Here is a 20,457-nt window from a genome sequence, read left to right on the forward strand (position 1 = left end):
TAAAAAAAGATGTATTTGTTGACTTGACCTCAAGGCCACTGAGGACAGTAGGACCTGTCCACCTGCCCCCAGCCCTCATCCCAATTGGTTTTCATTTCAAATGAAGTCCCCCTCTTTTACATGCAAGGAATACTCAAGAGGAGGTAATAGTGTAGTCCCTGAAGGTCTGGTACCTCTCTGGAGAATTTCTCCCTGGTCTGTTTTCTAACTGGAGGGTGGGGAGAATAACATCAGATTTTATAGCATGTAAAAATGGCAGAAAGAGTGTATTGAAGATGCATAATTATGCTAGAAACCCTTTCTTGCTTGCAGATGGGCAAGTTTGGAAGTTGACTTTTCACTTTCTTTCAGCCCTTGTAGAAACTGCCAAGGGTCATTCTTACATTTTTTTTTTTTTTTCCTCCCCAGTTCTTAAAAGCTACACAAAAGTTGAATCCTAAACTCAATAAAAAACAATCATGCATTCTTAATTTTCTTCCTCTATTCATCATCTACTTTTACTTTTCTCTGTTCCTCTCTCTACATAGGAATCTGTTTGAATATTTCTCCTGGCTTCCTTTTTGCTCAGCATCATCTTACCTTTGTCTGACTAAAGTTGTAAGGTTTTCTCAGTCACTCACAGTCAGCCTCTCAGATCTCCCGATTCTGTGTATTTTGACACAGAATACACACAGTTTCTGTGTATTTTGACATCTGACCCTTTCTCTGTCACCAAGACCAGCATTCACAACTGTTCTGCTCACTCTTCTCTCTGAATCATACAATAATCATTTGCCAAAGTTTTCACCAATTGTTTATTTTTTCCCTTCTCTAACTCATGGTGTTCATATCTGCTTAATCTTAAAAGGATAAACTGAAAATGCAACTCTCTGTTCCTAAACCTTTAGTGACCTCGTACATTTATTCAATCAATTCTACTATGTGCCAAACATCATGCTGGTTATTGTAGATAAAATGATGAATGGTGCAGAGCAATCCAGGCATCCATGGAGGATCATAGTCTATCAGGAAAAAATTGACCCAGCGTTAAGGATAGGCTTATTCAGTATTTAGAACGCTGGTATTCAGAACTCTCTCCTGTATGATTATAGCTTATTTTCTTTCTCTTACTGATAAAAGCATTCATCTGACTTGTTCATCACATCTTTGTTTTTTTTTAAGGCACAAAAAAAGCTGCTTGTGGTGAGAGTCCAGGGGCTTTTAGTGGACTCTTCCACTAGACTCTGTGGCTTTAGATTTGGCACAGACTTTGTGTCATGATCTCATAGTCTTTAAATGGTAATTATAGAAAGTAATTACTGACATATACTGAATATTTACATTAGGCCAGCAAGAACTAATGGCTAAAAGCACAGATTCTCAGTTAAAATTCTGGGTCTGAGTCCTGGCTCTGCTGTTTATTAGCTCTGAAACCTTTGTGTCTCAGTACCTCAGCATCTTCATCTGTAAAATGGGAAGAATAATTTGAGAATGATTAAGTAAGTTAATAGGATAAAATACATTAAAACATTACCTGGTACATTATTAAAGCCATAAACTCTTAGCAATTTGATTATTACTTTTCTAAGTAGATAGTGGGTAGGGAATTCCCTGGTGGCTCAGTCGTAAAGGCCCTGCCAATGCAGGAGGCATGGGTTCTATCCCTGGGTCAGGAAGATCTGCTGGAGAAAGAAATGGCAACCACTAGAGTATTCTTGCCTGGAAAATGCCACGAACAGAGGAGCCTGGTGGGCTATAGTTCATGGGGTTGCAAAAGAGTCAGACACAACAACAGCAAGTAGATAGTAATGTTATCCATATTTAACCAATGAGGAAATTAAATGTCTTATCCAGGACCACACAGTTAGTGATAGAGTCTGAACTCTAATCTAGACATTCTGGCTTCAGAGCAGATACTAGTAACTACTACTCCATGAAGCCTCCATTATAACATACTGTAATACAGTAGTTAAATAATCAACATTTAACAAACTTTAAAACTATAATTCACTCTGAATATGTAAGGTGTAATTATCCATACTATAGTAAGGTATGATTGAAGAAGACACTAATTTATTTCCTTTTCATACCTTGAAACCTTTTAGCTATACCAGTAATTACATTAATAAATATTTCTACATCATTATGGGCTTCCTAGGTGGCTCAGTGGTAAAGAATCTGTCTACCACTTCAGGAGATGCCAAAGACCAGGGTTCATTCCCTGGGTCAAGAAGATCTCCTGGAGTAGGAAATGGCAACCTGCTCCAGTATTCCTGCCTGAAAGAACCCATGGACAAAGGAACCTGCTTGGCTGCAGTCCATGGGGTTACAAAGAGTTGGACATGACTGAGTACACACACACACTCCATCATTATATAACTTAAACAACTCTTTCTGCATACGCAAGTTCATGTAATTCTCACTATCACTTTTTGAGGTTGGCAAAGTCAGTATTATTATCTCCATTTTAAAAATGACAATGCTGAGGATCAGAAAGTTAAGTAACTCGCTCAAGCATTCAAAGACAGTAAAAACCTAAGTCTGAAGCCCCAGATCTTATCCTTTGCTTCACTATAATTCCATGCTGTAATTTACTGATTTCTTTCAGCAGATGGAAAACTAATTTTTATGATATAATTTACCATTATAAACATATATATATAAATATCATAGACCCCTGTGTACAAAGACAAAACTATTTGAACTAATTTTTCTTTCCTTTCTCTTTTTAAAGATTGTGATTGCTAGCATCATGTGCAGTTACAACAGAAATGACTGGATGGAACTCTCCAGAAAGGCTGAGGTAATGATTTCTTTATATTTATTTTATTTCTTCTCTTCTATTTTTATTAGTTTTAAATAAAGAGCTGTCATGAAAAATAACCCAGTAGAAGAAAAATTGAGTGAAAAATGGTAACTTAAAACATTTCTATTACAATTTGTTTACCCTGTGTTTTCATTAAAATGATGGAAATGTAAATTTAAAAGGAATCTATTCTATAAAAGTAGTCCCTTAGATTTCACACACTGCCTAAAAATCCTTTATTCTTTGACTCCATATACTCTTTATTTGCATATTAAGCAAACTGTATATTATGATGGATGCCATGATAAAATTTAATTCTACCTTTGAGAGTCTAACTTGATCTTACCTTGCCTTTAGGCAAGCTAGTTTGACAGCAAGAAAAGAAATTTTGAATATAAAGCTCTTGAATATTTAAAATATAAAAGGTTCATTTAATACTATTCTAGTTTGAATACAGACATGCATAAAATGGTAGGACAGAATGCTCCTGAATGGAACACTAGTCAGCGAGTTTTCTATAATATAAATTGAATCTTGCACAAATGCAAACAACTAACCATGTGCCTCAAATTTCTATTTCAAATAGAAAAATACATACTTAAAATTATGTACTTATGTCCATTGTCCTATCGTGAAAAACACCGTAGCTGGGGTTTCTTGAAAACCTGTAAGATGTGAAGACTAAACCTAACAATAATTGTGAACTAACAGCTCTGCCTTATAAAATGTTATAAAGCTTTTTATAGCATTTAAATATTGTGATTGTACAGTTTATTTGGATATCTTAGATCTGTGAGGGCAAAAATTGTTTCTGGGACTTAGAGGGATGAAATTAAATATGATCAGTAATTGGCTTCATGATCTTTGTTGCTGGGTCCATTTTACACATGTATTTACCTAATTGACCATGAAATTTTCCACAGAGCCCAGGTTTGGCATGAGTTTTGCCAGTTCAAAGCTGACTATGATGAATGGCTTCATCACACTGCTTGCTCCTCTGCCTTCTGTAGAATAAGATACTGAAAGTATTTTTGTCAATAATGTGTTAATTTTTTTTTCTTTATGATTTTTTTTCATTTAGTTTTATTAGTTAGAGGCTAATTACTTTACAGTATTGTAGTGGTTTTTGCCATACATTGACATGAATCAGCCATGGATTTACATGTGTTCCCCAGTACAGTATACTAACACATATATATGGAATTTAAAAAGATGGTAATGATAATTTTTAAATAAGCCAATTTTACTTTTAAAAAGTCAAAAACTTTTATATATGCATAAAGATACAGCTTAAAGATAATTTCCATATTTCTCACATATATCTAATGTATATCTATCTCATATATATCTCAGATATCTCATATATCTCATATGTGAGATATATAGTATTCACATATATCTAATTCTTTAATTGTAGTTTTATTCAATATTATTTTCTAGTTTCTCATTAGCAATCAATCAGAGTAAAAGGGGAAGGAGGAAAAAAAGGAAAATGTGTTTGAAAGAAAGAAAAGGAAAAAGATATGCCTTCCATTCAGTCAAAATAGTCTGTTAGATTTCTCAACAGAAGAGCAATTTACATATCAAGCAGTTCGACCTATAGTGTCAATTTAAAAAAAAAAAAGTTCCCTCTCATCTTTGAAATATGGACCAGCTCAGGGCATAACACATGAAGGAACTATCCCCAGGTCTTCATATTCCCCTGGAGGGAAGCAATAGGCAGCATGATTCCATCATAGCTCATATGACTTTGTAGAGTCAGTATTTGGTTTTGTTTCCGTGAACACATGCTTCACAACAGATTAAAACAGATTTTCTTACAATGGAAGAGCCCACATTAAAACAAATCAACAAAAACAAAAGTGTTCAAGCCAAAGTTACTCTACTACTTACAGTGTACATTTGTTTGGGGGTGGTGATAATGAAGGGTAAGAATCGAGAGAACACACCAGCCGTTCTACAAGCCATTGGCTTTTAAGTTCAGCAAGTCACTTAATATGATGACAGATATGCTTTAAATTCATGAAGTTCCTCTCTATAGAGTAGATTAATTCTTGAATTGCACAACAGGGAATTCAGAAAATCTTGCTATCAGCTCTTCACTGTTATATCTGAAAACAGAAATGCATGTGTGTAATAGCAGAGCAGATCCAGTTGTACAAGAACATGAAAAAATAGAGATTGAGAGAGAAACTCTATATCAGAATGAAAATTTGGACAAGAAGGGACCCTTATTATTTATTTCACTGGAGACTACCACTTTATTGTATTATTTTGAATAAACATTTAAGACCATGTGTGGGGGTTAAAAGAAAAGAAAAGAACAGAAACCTAGTACATTCTTAAAATATGGTAAAATCTACCAGATGCTGTTTTTAAAAGTCAGTGTGCATGCAGTATACCCTTTTTTTCACATGCATATTCTTGGAAATAGAACCATGTTGAACCAAACTTTCCTTTTCACTCTAACTCTCCAGAATATACATGCTTTTAATGTCTTATTCCTCAACCTGGTTTTAATTTGTCTTGTTTTTTGAGCACCATAAAACAGAAGCAGCCTCCGGAAAAGGTTTTACAGCTTGGTGTCAAATCAGTAGCATTGTTAGACTTGGTTCAATTTCTTTGGTTGAGGTATCTGATCACATGCTATCCTAATTTTCTGGGACATTGATAAACTATTCCAATTCCATGGAAGGAAGATCTCTGAAGCACTTACTATTTTCAGAGTCCCTGGCCATCCAAAACAAAGGTGAATAAGGTATAGCCTCAGCTATGTAGACATGTTCACAGTTTAAATGTGTATACCGTATTGAACCATACCCCATAGTAAATCTTAAATAGATCTTGAACTCATTTGAATCGATTTGGAATCCATTTCTTTCTTAATGTGTGTTAGCTTAGAAAACAGAGCCTGAGTCAAAATTAATGTGAAGATGCTTCACTGAAGGATTCAATTCCAAAGCAATAAGAATGGGGGGAGGGGGGGTGAGGGGAGTGAAGGCAATGGGAAGAAAGGAAAGCAGATGGAGCGTGGTGCGTTCCAGAGCTGGCTGCCACTTCACAAGGAGATGGAGCCAATTGCTCAGCCATGTGGGATGGGAGGGCTGTGTGGGATCATACTGCTTCACAACAGTTTAGAGAAGAAGATGAGTGAAGGACATATCTACTGGTTCCTTCTGTTTCTTCTCTCTCACTCGTCACATTTTACACCCCAAAGGTTTACTTTCTCCTGCACATTTGGGCTGCGGATCCTTCCCTCCTTAAGCAGCTGCTTCAGAAGCCAAATCCCACAGCATGTTGAGAGCACTGGCCCTCCTGGAGCTCCCACTCTGACACGTTCAGTAGAGAGTCCTGCTCTCATTCTGAGGGAGCTATGAGAGCTGGCAGTGACAGGAAAGCAGAGGATAGCAACAGGAACCAAGGTTCTTTTTTAAGCTAGTGGCAAAAGCTTGGGTGGCAAGTAAGGCCACCAAATTTGAGGAGACATATTAATTAGGTGTGGCTCAATATGCATTGCACTTGTGTGTGCTAAGTCATTTCAGCCATGTCCAACTCTGTGTGACCCTATGAACTGCAGCCTGCCAGGCTCCTCTGTCCATGGGATTCTCCAGACAAGAATACTGGAGTGGGTGGCCTTGTCCTCCTCCAGGGGATCTTCCCAACCCAGGGATCAAACCTGCTCTTCTATCTAACCTGCATGGGCAGGCACGTTCTTTACTACTAGCACCACCTGGGAAGCCCTCAATATGAGTTGCTGCCATCCTAATCTGAAAGCCCCATTAATCTCTTTGCTTTCAATCAACTCACAGTCTTCCCACTAGCTTTCTTACCATGTACAACTCTTAACTTGACCTGTATGGTCTGGTACCTGGCCATTCCCCTGGTGTTTCCCTGGGTTTGTTCTTTACATTCCAGACCCCAATGGCCTTCTTTTACTCCTCCAACACACTTGTACCTCAGAGCCTTTGCCATTACCCTGGGCTGAAATGTTCTCTCTTCCTCCTCTCGGAGCTCCCTGACTAGTAGTTTAACCCCCTGTCCTACTCCTTCTGAAATGCTATCCTCAGGAGCTAGGATATCATATCATTATCATAAAGTTAATGAAGGTTAAGCTTCAGAGCCCTTACTTGTACAAGCTACTTCCAAGGCTCTGTACCTGATTTTCTCTTTTTAATTTTTAAATCATTTTTATTTTTAAAGATGTATCTGCAAATTGTATGTACTTCAGGCTCCTCCCCCAAATCTGGGTCTACCTCTGCTCATGCCTTTTCTCCACAGAATTTAATAAAACTGGTGATTAACAGTGATGTCATCAGCTCTTTCACCTGTCTTCTTATGACAAAGCAAACTGTCTGGGTGGACATCTCATCTGGTTCACTATTTAACCCCCAATTCCAAACACAGGGCTTTGCTGGTCAGTGGACAGTCCTCAGATATTTGTTGAATGAAGCAAAATAAAGGCAAAGAGCTGATATACAGGCATGTGACAAACAAAAGGAAGCAATTACAGAGTCAGTGGGAAGAATGGATTTGATTTGGCACCATGAACTTGAGGTGATTAAAATCCAAAGCTGAAGGTCAGGGATTTGATGGGTGATTGCCAAGGGTCTGACTATAACTGGTATGCCAAGACAAGGAAGGTCCAGCTGAGAGGCATAGGTGTCAAAACCAGGTGACCATACTATTCCTAGCAGAGAGTCCAAATAAACCACTTTGAAGCCAGATTCCTTTCATTTTTTTAAAAATTAGGATCTGGACTAGCAGTATTTCATGAAATTAAATAGATGTTGAAGTTAGGAAATCTCAAATAGGCTGAGACACAAAGCAGACAGAGGTACATGATAGGAGTATGTAGGACCAGTTGGATATAAGTCCCTGAACACTAACAGTCAGCAGGACGGAACAGAATCAGGAAAGATAGATGTCTACTTGGAGATGAGAGATAGTCACAGACTTAGTGCCCAGTGGGGCCCAGGCCAATCCAGTGTTTACTTGTCCCAGGTCCATTTCAAAGTGGTCTAAGATCCCAGAGAACTTGGGTCCCCCAGTTTTGGATAGTTGAGACTGATTGACAGTGTTGCTATGTAGAAAGTTGGCAGTGGGCCTCATGTATTCTTTTAACAGAAGAAAATTAGAGAGAATCCAAGAAGTGTCCCTGGAGTAGGCAGTGGCAACCCACTCCAGTATTCTTGCCTGAAAAATTCCATGGACAGAAGAGCCTGGCAAGCTACGGCCCATGGGGTCACGAAGAGTTGGACATGATTGAGTGACTGACTGAGCAGACCCCAAGAAATGTAGCTTCATGTCTTTCTACCCTGCTTGGTCTCTTGTGTCCTTTATTTGTTCCCCTTGACCCATGGAAGACTTCTCTTCCCACTAGGGCTCTGATGTACAGCCCCAAGCCACCCTCTGTCGTTCTCACTGTGCTCAGGCTCTCATGCCCCCACTGGGCCCTCGTGACTCTTCCTCCAAACTTCCTAGTCACCTCCCTTGCTCAACCCCAGCCAGTGAATTTAGAACTACATAGATCGATAAGGAAGGGAGAGGTGAGGAAAGGAGAAGGAAAAGAACTGTGTACCCCGTTTTGTTGGACATATTGTACAAGGGTTTGTGGTTTTGCTTCCCTAATTTCTCTGAGAGGTTTTACAAAATGATTCAGAGAATTTTAGAAATCACGTTACTACCATGACTCTGAGAATTTCTTAGAATAGTTTTCTGCCACCACTTCCCCCGGCCCCAAGTATGGATTTTTGTTGTTTTGTTGTTCAGTCAGTCAGTCATGGAATTCTCCATGGACAGAGGATACTAGCAAGAACACTAGAGTGGTTTGTCATTTTCTACTCAAGAGGATCTTCCCAACCTAGTGATTGAACCCTCGTCTCCTGCATCTCCTGCATTGGCATGGAAATTCTTTACCACTGAGCCACCTGCAAAGCCCCCAAAGTGTGTATATAGCTACTTTATATTCTTTCTCAGATCAAAGCTGAGGAAAGGCAAGTTGGAGATTGTAACTGAATGGATAGATGGATGGATGAATAGATGGATAGACAGTGAGACAGGTAGTTAGACTAGATTAACTGCTTATACTTACATAATATTTACTGCAGTCCAGGCACTGTTCTAAGTCATTCGCTTTTATTAAATTTATTTGTACCTTAGAAAAGCAACCTTATGAGGTACTTTTCTGTTTTCCATGTTTTGGAAATGAGGAGACTGAGGCCAAAAGTTGTTAAATAATATGCCCAAGTTCACACAGCTAGTATGTGGTAAAAGTGGGATTCAAACCCATGAAATCTGGCTCCATAGTCCATGCTATTAACATATCATTCTACTTCATGCCGATAAACAGATGATAAATAGATAATGTATGAAATTAGAAGCAGCAAATTTTCTATGTCACTGCCTTCACTAGATTATTTTATTGTATAATCATTTAGGTGAGGCAGAATAAACTCTGGGCTAAGTGACTAAACTAAAAAGCTTGTGACTAACAGGAGTCAGAATGCATGCCCAGTTTCAGTTAATTTAACATTTCATGGTAATTCAGCAATTAAGGCTTTCTGAATGCATGTAGTTGCTTGGAAATAGAATTAACTGCCTTTTAAGGTGGTGTACATCGTATGACAAGAATATTGAAGCAGAGGCCAAATGAATATTCCCCAGCTCTTGGTGTTATTTTGAGCAGGATTATCTGTTTTTGAGGCCTAGATCCTCATTTCAAAGGTCTTTATGGGTATGTTTAGTGGGTTAGCATTTGTATGTATATATAATGCTGGGAAAATTTTTGACAGTCACTGAAAAGACTAAATTTAATAAGTGGTCTTACAAGATTTTAATATCTATTTAATATTTAGAAACTTGAAAGATGTTGAGTTGTAATGTTTTATTATCACGTTAAACCAATTCTAGCCATGGAATACCTGATTTCTAATAAGTAATGATAGTGACCAAGAATACAGGTTCTATGCTTAAAATACTTGATTTAAAGATCCTGTTCTCATTTACAAGCTTTAGAATAATAAATTAGTCACTTGAATTCTTTGTACCTTGATTTTATCAGTTACAAAATGGGAATAATGATACATCCATTATAAAAAGCCTAGTAAAGTGTCTGGCATATTGTAAGTGTTCGATAAATGTTAGTTATTATTGCCTACTATGAATCTAATTGTAAGTTTGCACTTACATTTTAGAAAATATGTATAATGTAAATATCTATACAAATGACACCTAAGGCTTATTCCAAAATGTTGTTGAATTGATTTGCTGTTAATTGCTGCATTTCAACTAGCAGTCTAAAGCAAATAAGTCTAAAAGAAATATTTGAAATAACTAAGACATAATAAGAAAAATATATATACTTGCAGTGTACAGCCTTTTAATTAAGCTGCAGATTACCACATGACCTGGTTTTGAGATAGGTCCTATTGTCTCCAGTTTACACTTGAATGTGTCTATGCTTAGTTGCTTAAATGTGTCCAACTCTCTGAGGCCCCATGGACTGTAGCCCATCAGGCTCCTCTGTCCATGGGATTTTCCAGGCAAGAATACTGGAGTGGACTGCCATTTCCTCCTCTAGAGGCTCTTCCTGATCCAGGGGTGGAACCCATGTCTCCTGAGTCTCCTGCATTTCAGGCAGATGGGTTCTTTACTGCTGAGCCATCTGGGAAGCCCTTACACTTGAGTAGATGGGAACAAAGAAGGTTAACTGACTTGCCCAAGTTCCTTAGCAGATCTAGGATTAGAACTCAGAGTTAGCAGGTTGTGCTTTGTCTAAGCTTACCACCGAACTCTGATTCAAATAATTTTCAAATAACATGAAGCATTTACAAAAACCATAATAAAACCATGTTAGAAAATAGGCTGAATGACTCATTGAACTTTCACAAATGTGAAGAAGGAAAAGCAGGCTCACTCATGAGTAAAGGCGAGTAAGAAAGTCAACCAAGAAAGATGTAGCTATCGATAGAATACTTGTTTGTTGAGGTCTTATTTAAAATTAATAAATAGGAAAAAATCGTGAATGATTAGGAAGAAAAGAGACATTTGAAAAAAAGCTGTTGGTCTAAAGAAAGGTCTGATATTCTTAGAAAATAATGAACTTTTAAAAAAGTCTTTCTATGATGTGATAAACATGTTATAATATTATGGAAACTGAGCCACGCTTACCTTACTCAAAAAGAAATGGTGGCATTGAAGATTCTAGATGTTAGGTAAAAGAATCATTTCGTTTATCTTCCATTTCTCAAATTTAAAAAAGTGTTTTAATTGTTCTTAGAGTTTTTACAGAAGACTTCTAAAGAATTCTATGGTTCTCCAGTTATTTTAAGAATGCTTAGTGTGAAATAGTTTGTTCATTTCTATAGGTCCCATTTGTGTGAATTAATGATTTAAATAAGAAAGAGTCCTACTCAATTATTAAGTAAGACAAAATTATCTGTACTTCATGTTTCTTAAGATGGACTTTTAAAAAATACAATAAAATTGATTCAGTTTAAAAATATGAGAGAAATGGGTGAAGAAAATTAAGAGGTACAAACTTTCAATTACAAAAGAAATGACTCATGGGTATGAAATGCACGATATAGTCAATAGTAATGTAATATCTTTGTGTGACAACAGATGTTGACTAGGCTTATCATGATGATTATGTGTAATGTATAGGAATGTATAAAAATATTGAATCACTGTGTTGTGCACCAGGAATTAACATAATATTATAGATAAATTATAATTCAAAAATAAACAAACTTATAGAAAAATAGATCAGATTTGTGGTTACCAGAGTTATTGGGTGAAGGTGGTCAAAAGGCCTAAACTTCTGGTTATAACAAAAGAAGTATTAGGGATGTAATGTACAACTTGATTAATATAATTAATACTGCAATATGTAACAGAGAAAATCCTGAGAGTTCTCATCATAGGACTTTTTTCTTTTATCTTGTGTCTATATGTGATGATGGGTGTGCTCTAAACTTATTGTGGTAATCATTCATGGTGCATTAAAATTAAATCATTATGCTATACACCAAAAACTTATATAGTGCTGTAAGTCAGTTGTATCTCAATAAAACTGGAAGAAAAAATGAAAATATAAAGAGCAAAACCAAGAAGAAAAAATAAGCCTGATACATGTGTTATATGTGTGCTTTACTTTTTTTAACATATAGAAAAAGTAGAAAATTACACGTTAAATTGTTAACATAGATTACTTTAGAGGTACAAAATTGAAAGAGAGAGGAGAAAAACTATTTATATTTTTATATATTTTGATTTAATTTGAACTATTACCACAATCTTATTTGCCACTTGAATTTTTTTAAAGCAACATAGAATACAATGAATGGTGTTCCCAGTTTGGGCAGTTAACATGCTTGAGTGCTCTGAAGCATTTGAAAGCAGTATTAATAAATAATAAAAGTTAACTGATAAAAGAACATTTAAAATTTTATTCATATTTATTCCATCTAGCCAGCTACATTTTTCTTTGCCCTGCTACCTTCAGTACCAATTATCCAGAATTAATGAGGTTTGTTTCTATAAAAACAGAAGCTGTATAGGGCAGAATCAACATGATATCAAACAGACCTAAGTTAAAAATCTCTGTTGTGTCACTTGATAACCAGACTGGTCATTTAATTCCCTTGTGTATCAGTTTCCTCATCTGTAAAATTGGTACCTGATTATTCCAAGGAGGATGAGAGTTAGAGATAAGAAATACAACTCACAGAGAGCAGTGAGTGTCATAAACACTCAATACGTATTTGCTTTTGTTATTAGAACTGTGTCTGAATGTCTCCTATAGAGGTATAGGTCGTCAGTGGCCTGCCACAGGGCCTCTGGGGGCAGCAGACCTGGGTATGGCATAAGCCCTTTTGGAGGGCACAAACAAAATCTTGTGCTCACAAGGACCCAGGAGAAAGGAGCAGTGACCCCACAAGAAACTGACCAGACATGCCCATGAGTGTCCAGGAGTCTCCGGTGGAGACATGGGTTGGCAGTTGCCTGCTTCAGGGTTGGGGGCATTGAGTGCAGCGGTGCTTGCATGGGACCTTTTGAAGGAGGTTGCCATTATCTTCATCAAATCCAGCATAGTTTGCCCTCAGGTCAAGCAACAGGGAGGGAACATAGCCCTGCCCATCAATGGAAAATTGGATTAAAGATTTACTGAACATGGCCCAGCCCATCCAAACAGGACCCAGTTTTGCCCTCAGTCTCTTCCATCAGTAAACTTCCATAAGGATCTTTTCCCTATCCATCAGAAGGCAGAAAGAATGAAAACCACAATCACAGAAAACTAACCGAACTGATCACATGAAGCACAGCCTTGTCTAGCTCAATGAAACGATGAGTCATGCCGTGTAGGGCCTCCCAAGATTGACGGGTAATTGTGGAGAGTTTGGACAAAACGTGGCCCACTGGAGAATGGGATGGCAAACTACTTAAGTATTCTCACCTTAAGAACCCTGTGAACACTGTGAAAAGGCAAAAAGGTATGACAGTGAGAGATGAACTCCCCATGTCGGAAGGTGCCCAATATGCTACTGCAAAAGAATGGTGAAACAACTCCAGAAAGAATGAAGAGACAAATCCAAAGCAAAAACAATACCCAGTTGTGGATATGACAGATGATGGAAGTAAAGTCTGATACTGTAAAGAGCAATATTGCATAGGAACCTAGAATGTTAGGTCCGTGAATCAAGACAAATTGGAAGTAGTCAAACAGGAGATGGCAAGAGTGAACATCGACATTTCAGGGATCAGTGAACTAAAGTGGACTGGAATGGGTGAATTTAACTCAGATGACCATTATATCTACTACTGTGGGCAAGAATCCTTTAGAAGAAATGGAGTAGCCATCATAGTCAATAAAAGAGTCCAAAATGCAGCACTTGGATGCAATCTCAAAATGACAGAATGATCTCTGTTTGTTAAGGCAAACCATTCAATATCACAGTAATCCAAGTCTGTGCCCCAACCAGTAATGCTGAAGTAGCTGAAGTTGAACAGTTCTGTGAAGACCTACAAGACCTTCTAAAACTAACACCCAAAAAAGATGTCCTTTTCCTTATAGGGGACTGGAATGCAAAAGTGGGAAGTCAAGAGCTACCTGGAGTAACAGGCAAATTTGGCCTTGGAGTACAGAATGAAGCAGGGCAAAGGCTAACAGTTTTGCCAAGAGAACACACTGGTCATAGCAAACACCCTCTTCCAACAACACAAGAGAAGACTCTACATGTGGACATCACTAGATGGTCAATACTGAAATCAGATTGATTATTTTCTTTGCAGTCAAAGGTGGAGAAGTTCTATACAGTCAGCAAAAACAAGACCGGGAGCTGATTGTGGCTCAGATCATGAACTCCTTATTGCCAAATTCAGGCTTAAATTGAAGAAAGTTGGGAAAACCACTAGAACATTCAGGTATGACCTAAATCAAATCCCTTATGATTATACAGTGGAAGTGACAAATAGATTCAAGGCATTATATTTGATAGACAGAGTGCCTGGAGAACTATGGATGGAGGTTCGTGACATTGTACAGGAGGTGGTGATCAAGACCATCCCCCAAAAAAAGAAATAGAAAAAAGCAAAATGGCTCTCTGAGGAGGCCTTACAAATAGCTGAGAAAAGAAGAGAAACTAAAGGCAAAGGAGAAAAAAGATATACCTATATGAATGCAGAGTTCCAAAGAATAAAAAGGAGAGATAAGAAAGCCTTCCTCAGTGATCAATGCAAAGAAATAGAGGAAAACAATAGAATGGGAAAGACTAGAGATCTCTTCAAGAGAATTAGAGATACCAAGGGAACATTTCATGCAAAGATTAGCACAATAAAGTACAGAAACGGTATGAACCTGACAGAAGCAGAAGATACTAAGAAGAGGTGGCAAGAATACACAGAAGAACTATACAAAAAAGATCTTTATGACCCAGATAAACACTATGGTCTGGTCACTCACCTAGAGCCAGATATCCTAGAATGCTAAGTCAAATGGGCCTTAGGAAGCATCGCTACGAACAAAGCTAGTGGAGGTGATGGAATTCCAGTTAGCTGTTTCAAATCCTAAAAGATGATGCTGTGAAAGTGCTGCACTCAATATGCCAGCAAATTTGGAAAACTCAGCTATGGCCACAGGACTAGAAAAGGTCAGTTTTCCTTTCAGTTCCAAAGAAAGGCAATGCCAAAGAATGCTCAAACTACCACACAGTTGCACTCATCTCACACACTAGTAAAGTAATGCTCAAAATTCTCCAAGCCAGGCTTCAACAGTATGTGAACCATGAACTTCCAGATGTTCAAGCTGGATTTAGAAAAGGCAGAAGAACCAGAGATCAAATTGCCAACATCCGCTGGATCATGGAAAAAGCAAGAGACTTCCAGAAAAATATCTACTTCTGCTTTATTGACTATGCCAAAGCCTTTGACTGTGTGGATCACAACAAACTGTGGAAAATTCTTAAAGAGATGGGAATACCAGACCATCTGACCTGCCTCCTGAGAAATCTGTATGCCGGTCAAGAAGCAACAATTAGAACTGGACATGGAACAACAGACTGGTTCCAAATCAGGAAAGGAGTACATCAAGTCTGTATATTGTCACCCTGCTTATTTAACATATATGCAGAGTACATCATGAGAAATGCCAGGCTGGATGAAGTACAAGCTGGAATCAAGATTGCCAGCACAAATATCAATAACCTCACATATGCAGATGACACCTCTGTTATGGCAGAAAGCGAAGAACTAAAGAGCCTCTTGATGAAAGTGAAAGAGGAGAGTGAAAAAAGTTGGCTTAAAACTCAACATTCAGAAAACTAACATCATGGCATCCGGTCCCGTCATTCATGGCAAAGAGATGGGGAAACAATGGAAACAGTAGCAGACTTTATTTTTGGGGACTCCAAAATCACTGCAGGTGGTGGCTGCAGCCATGAAATTAAAAGACGCTTGCTCCTTGGAAGAAAAGCTGTGACCAACCTAGACAGCACACTAAAAAGCAGAGACATTACTTTACCAACAAAGGTCTGTCTAGTCAAAGCTATGGTTTTTTCAGTAGTTATGTATGGGTGTGAGAGTTGGACTATAAAAAAAGTTGAGTGCCGAAGAATTGATGCTTTTGAACTGTGGTGTTGAAGAAGACTGTTGAGAGTCGCTTGGACTGCAGGGAGATCCAACTGTCAATCCTAAAGGAAATGAGTCCTGAATATTCACTGGAAAGACTGATGCTAAAGCTGAAACTCCAATACTTTGGCCACCTGATTCGAAAAACCAACTCACTGGATAAGACCCTGATGTTGGGAAAGATTGAAGGTCAGAGGAGAAGGGCGCGACAGAGGATGAGATGGTTGGATGGCATCACCGATATGATGGACATGAGTTTGAGTAGGCTCTGGGAGTTGGTGATGGATAGGGACGCCTGGCGAGCTTCAGTCCATGGGGTCGCAGAGAGTCGGACACAACTGAGCAACTGAACTGAGTTATTCTTGTATAGATACCCTCATTTGACAGAGTCAGAATATACCTCATAAAATAGCCGTGGTGCAGGACAAAGAGTAGTTAAAATTTGTCAAATGTGACCTATGTTGTATTATCGGTGTATTATTAGTACACAATTAAAGCTTTGTGTTTTCTTTCGTTTTCCTTCCTCATCTTAAAGGCTTCTGGAGCAGATGCCCTGGAATTAAATTTATCGTGTCCGCATGGCATGGGAGAAAGAGGAATGGGCCTGGCTTGTGGGCAGGTAAGGACCTCAACAGCTGCCGTTATATATGTCTGTTACAGAACAGGCCCCTGTATGGATAGTTACTCTACCTTAGGCAGGAAGATGGGAGGATCAGATGACTGGCTTGAGACTTCCAGGTCTGCATTGTTTAAATATTTAGTGCTTAAAAAGTAGAAAATTAGAGAAGCTGAAATTACAGCAACTGTTTAGTTTTTATTGAGGAAAATATCACATTATGTGCTTGACAGGAGGTAATATCATAACAAATCGTTTTTAAAAGCGCTGAGGCAGAATTAGCTGATTTCAAATGCAGTGTTCTTTATTCATTCCTGATGCTGATCCACTTTCCCTGGAGCAATATACTGTACAAAATGCATTGTTCGTAGTGATTTTGTAGTAAATGGGGCACAGCACAAATTGCATTTTACATTTTTTAGCATATGATCATTATTCTCTAACTGTGTTTTGGGAGTTGCAAAAAGACTTTGATGATATTTTTATTTTTTGATACAATAAATGGAACCTTCATGCTAAAACTCTTTCAGAAACCTAATGAATAAAATGTGGAAATCTGTGTTAATATGTAGAAAATACTGAATCTTTATGTAACTAGAAATAGTGTTATATGTTAAGGAACAATGTAAAAGCTTAATGCTAAAAAGGTGAGTATTTTGCATCTAATTTAATTTTTAAGCCCAGAGAGAAATGATGTGAATTAAATAATACAAATTGTTGTAATTTATGACAAATTTCCTAGTCCTAAAAAGTTTAATTTCCACATCTGACATGGAGCCTTATACATAGTAGGTAGTCAGTTCTTTTTTTTCTTCCCCCACCCCCCCCAAGTCATAGAATTATCTGAATTAAACTCAGAGGCCTGAGATGCTTAATTTGGACAGGCAGAAATTTCTGCTTATTCAAATGAACGTAGGTTACTGTTTTCAGATTAGCATTCAGGGAGGATTTTAAAGTACCTTGTAAATATTTAATTAACATTCAGGATAGATTTGTGACTTGGGAAGAAACCATTCTTTTGTAGCAGCAGGGGAAGGTGGCCTAGTCAGATGTTGTTCAAGTATACTCTCTACTCCACTCACAGCAGATTATCCAGAAGATCATTCAGTGTGGTAACAGAACAAGTCTCAGAATTACCTGTAGAGGGAAAACATCATTACGTTACATCATAATTTTTATAAGTCATGTGATTAGGCAGCAGTCCGTGTGTCAAGATAAGTAACTTGGTTAAAACAAGGAACATTCTTAAAAGGACATCTGGAGCAGGGCCCAAGGGAGTCGAGTTTCTCTACACCTTTCCCAAATATCTTTTAGTTACATGGATTAAAACAGCTATGGAAAATTTGAATCTATTGACTAAGTTTTAAAAGAAAGATGTATTTTCATATGTATTTCTTGCCACAAATATGAAAATTATTCTGAAAATGTTACCCAGCTTTTAGTTTATTTTTTAGAGCGGACTTTTGCTCTGTGAACACCTCAAAACTTACCCAGCTGTTAAATGTCTTAGGTGGATCCTCTCCAGAGAGTTATTTAGCTGCATAAAACAGCCTTTGGCTGAATGAGGATGCAAGTGCTAAAATTTTTCAGTCAGTTATCATTAAGATTTCTAAAACTCATGGAAAACATATGTTCCAAAAACCATTATGTCTTAGACTGAAGGAAACTTAGAAGCATTTCCGTTTCTCTTGTTAGTTATAATATCTAAAACTATAACCAATTCTGCTGGCCAACTTTGGAATTTTTCTTTCAAATTATATTCTTTTGTACCTTGTATAATTGAAACATAAAGCTAATTTAATTATTTTGCTCCAACATAATTTAAATGGTTACTCTGCCTCTGGACACATGCTTGTTCAATATTTTAGATATCAGGAAGGAAGAATATTAGCATATTGGAAAAAACTTTACTGTACCTCTGAATTTTTAGAGTGGGCACGAAGACATCTGGGGCTTATTCATTTTCTCCTCTACTTCCTATTTCCTTTTCTCTGCCTCCTGTTCCCATTGCTTCTTCCTCCCTCCCTAATGTTTATAGTCTTAAACACTCACAAGTTGGTGGGATGGGGAATCTATACCCAGTATTGGGAGACTGAGGAGCCATTCCAATTTGTCTTCCTCATCGTAGTATGATCTGCATCCCGTCTGCTACAAGCTCCCTTTGTGCCAAGTAAAGAGCTATGTGTATCGCCAGAGCCTGAGAAACGTTTGCTTCGTCAGTGAATCAAACTGACATTAGTCCCATGGCTAGAGTATTTTTCCATTAGAAACACTCTCTTGTACTGTCACCATTTCTGGTGTTTCTAGAAATCATGATTTTAGCTCCTTAAGATGACTATAAGCAGAGTATAGTAATACAGTACATTTTTTTTCTTCTTTATTTCAAATATTTTCTTGCAACTATCAACTAAGTGAAATACACTGCTTTTATACCTGAGTTTAATTAGTTTAATTATACATGTAAATTTAAACTCTTTATATATGTTCCCATAGTGACTAAAAGTTGTGAAATATAGGAACAGAAAAGGCTATAACCTTTATGACATAGAGACATCATATATATTTATGGAACTTATAGAAATAAATAAAATCTCAAGCTGACCTGTGAGTTTGAATTGTGTATTCCCTGTGTGGTGAAACTTCATATAAAATCTTAAACACTTAGCAGGACACTCGCTAAGTGTTTAAAGGCAATCTCATTCTTTATTCTTTCCATCAACCATCTTTGTCACCTTGATCAAGTCACTTACTCTCCTGAAGCATCAGTTTCCATCTCTATAATATGGAATTTGAATTAGATGGTCTCTAAATCCCCTTCCAGCTGTAATGTTCTTTAAATGCTAACATTATAGGCAGCAAGCTAATATGTCATTTTTAAACTACTCATAAAGACCATTGGTAAAATAATAACAAATAAAGAAATAAAAATTGCATATTGTTATTCTTTTTAAAAACAGTAACATTTTCCTGGCTTGCATGAAAGTCAATGTTTTATTTATTTAATATCCATTTTTTTAAACAAATCAATTCTCACTTTTTGGTATATTTTATTTATTTGATGAATATCTAACTAGAAGTTGTTTAAAAAGCTTTGGTTTAATAGACATTTTGTACTTTACATTGTTAAAATAGAACCCTTGAACTTTTAGTATGTCAGCCTGCTCTTCTATCACATTTTTTCCATTTTAGTTAATGGTTTCACCTAATAAACTTGATGCTCAAGCAAACATAAAAACATGTTCTAGTTTGGGTGGCATATATAGTTCAAAGAGTCAGAGTTATATTACAATATGAAATTTTTTTTCTGTCTTTTCTTCAGTTCATAACAATCCTCTGAAGTAGGATGAGTTTCCATTCCATTTAACAAATTAAAAAAGAAGAAACAAAAAACCTGACCTTCCATGTTCCCCAGGTCACAAATCTGTCAGTGGCTACCAGGCCTGAGCTTTAGTTAGCATGTAAGCCTGAATATAGGGAAGGCACAGAGAACAGTCCCTAATAAATCAGTATTTGAATATTAGTATAAATATTATCATTATTATCTTAAAATTAAGAGCAGGATTAAGCTCTAAACTCCCAAACAAACCTGAACGTCCTATGTAAGTGTTCTGTCTCTCAGGAATAAGGGAGCTTTGATGTCTTCACAATCAAATTTAAAGTTGTCTACGTGCAATCTATGTAAACTAATTTCTGTGACAGCATATTACTTTATAAAGGTACTTGAACTATGATAAATTCTATAAAGTGCAGATGAAATGGCATCTCTTTGAGGTCTTCTTTTCTAAAATGCTAAGTGTCCATAGGGCATTAAGTGAATATTCCTCTTCTGTCCTTTCAGAATTATGCTGAATATTTTTACTTCCACTTCATAGACCCTCCTAACCTAGATTCACACAGTACCTGAAAAGGCCTTGAATAGCTTTCTATTGTT

At 37.2% G+C, this 20,457-nt stretch overlaps 1 protein-coding gene across 1 annotated transcript in view; it reads left to right on the plus strand.

Moving 5' to 3' along the window:
* The window catches only part of DPYD (dihydropyrimidine dehydrogenase), an 886,622-nt gene that overhangs the window by 576,520 nt on the left and 289,645 nt on the right, over positions 1-20,457 (plus strand). The window contains exons 15-16 of the mRNA XM_061121314.1: positions 2,714-2,782; positions 16,446-16,529. Of these exons, the coding sequence (XP_060977297.1) occupies positions 2,714-2,782; positions 16,446-16,529 (153 nt within the window). The remainder of the gene's footprint in view (positions 1-2,713; positions 2,783-16,445; positions 16,530-20,457) is intronic.

This window comes from Dama dama, chromosome 20 (assembly GCF_033118175.1).
Source record: "Dama dama isolate Ldn47 chromosome 20, ASM3311817v1, whole genome shotgun sequence".
NCBI lineage: Eukaryota > Metazoa > Chordata > Mammalia > Artiodactyla > Cervidae > Dama > Dama dama.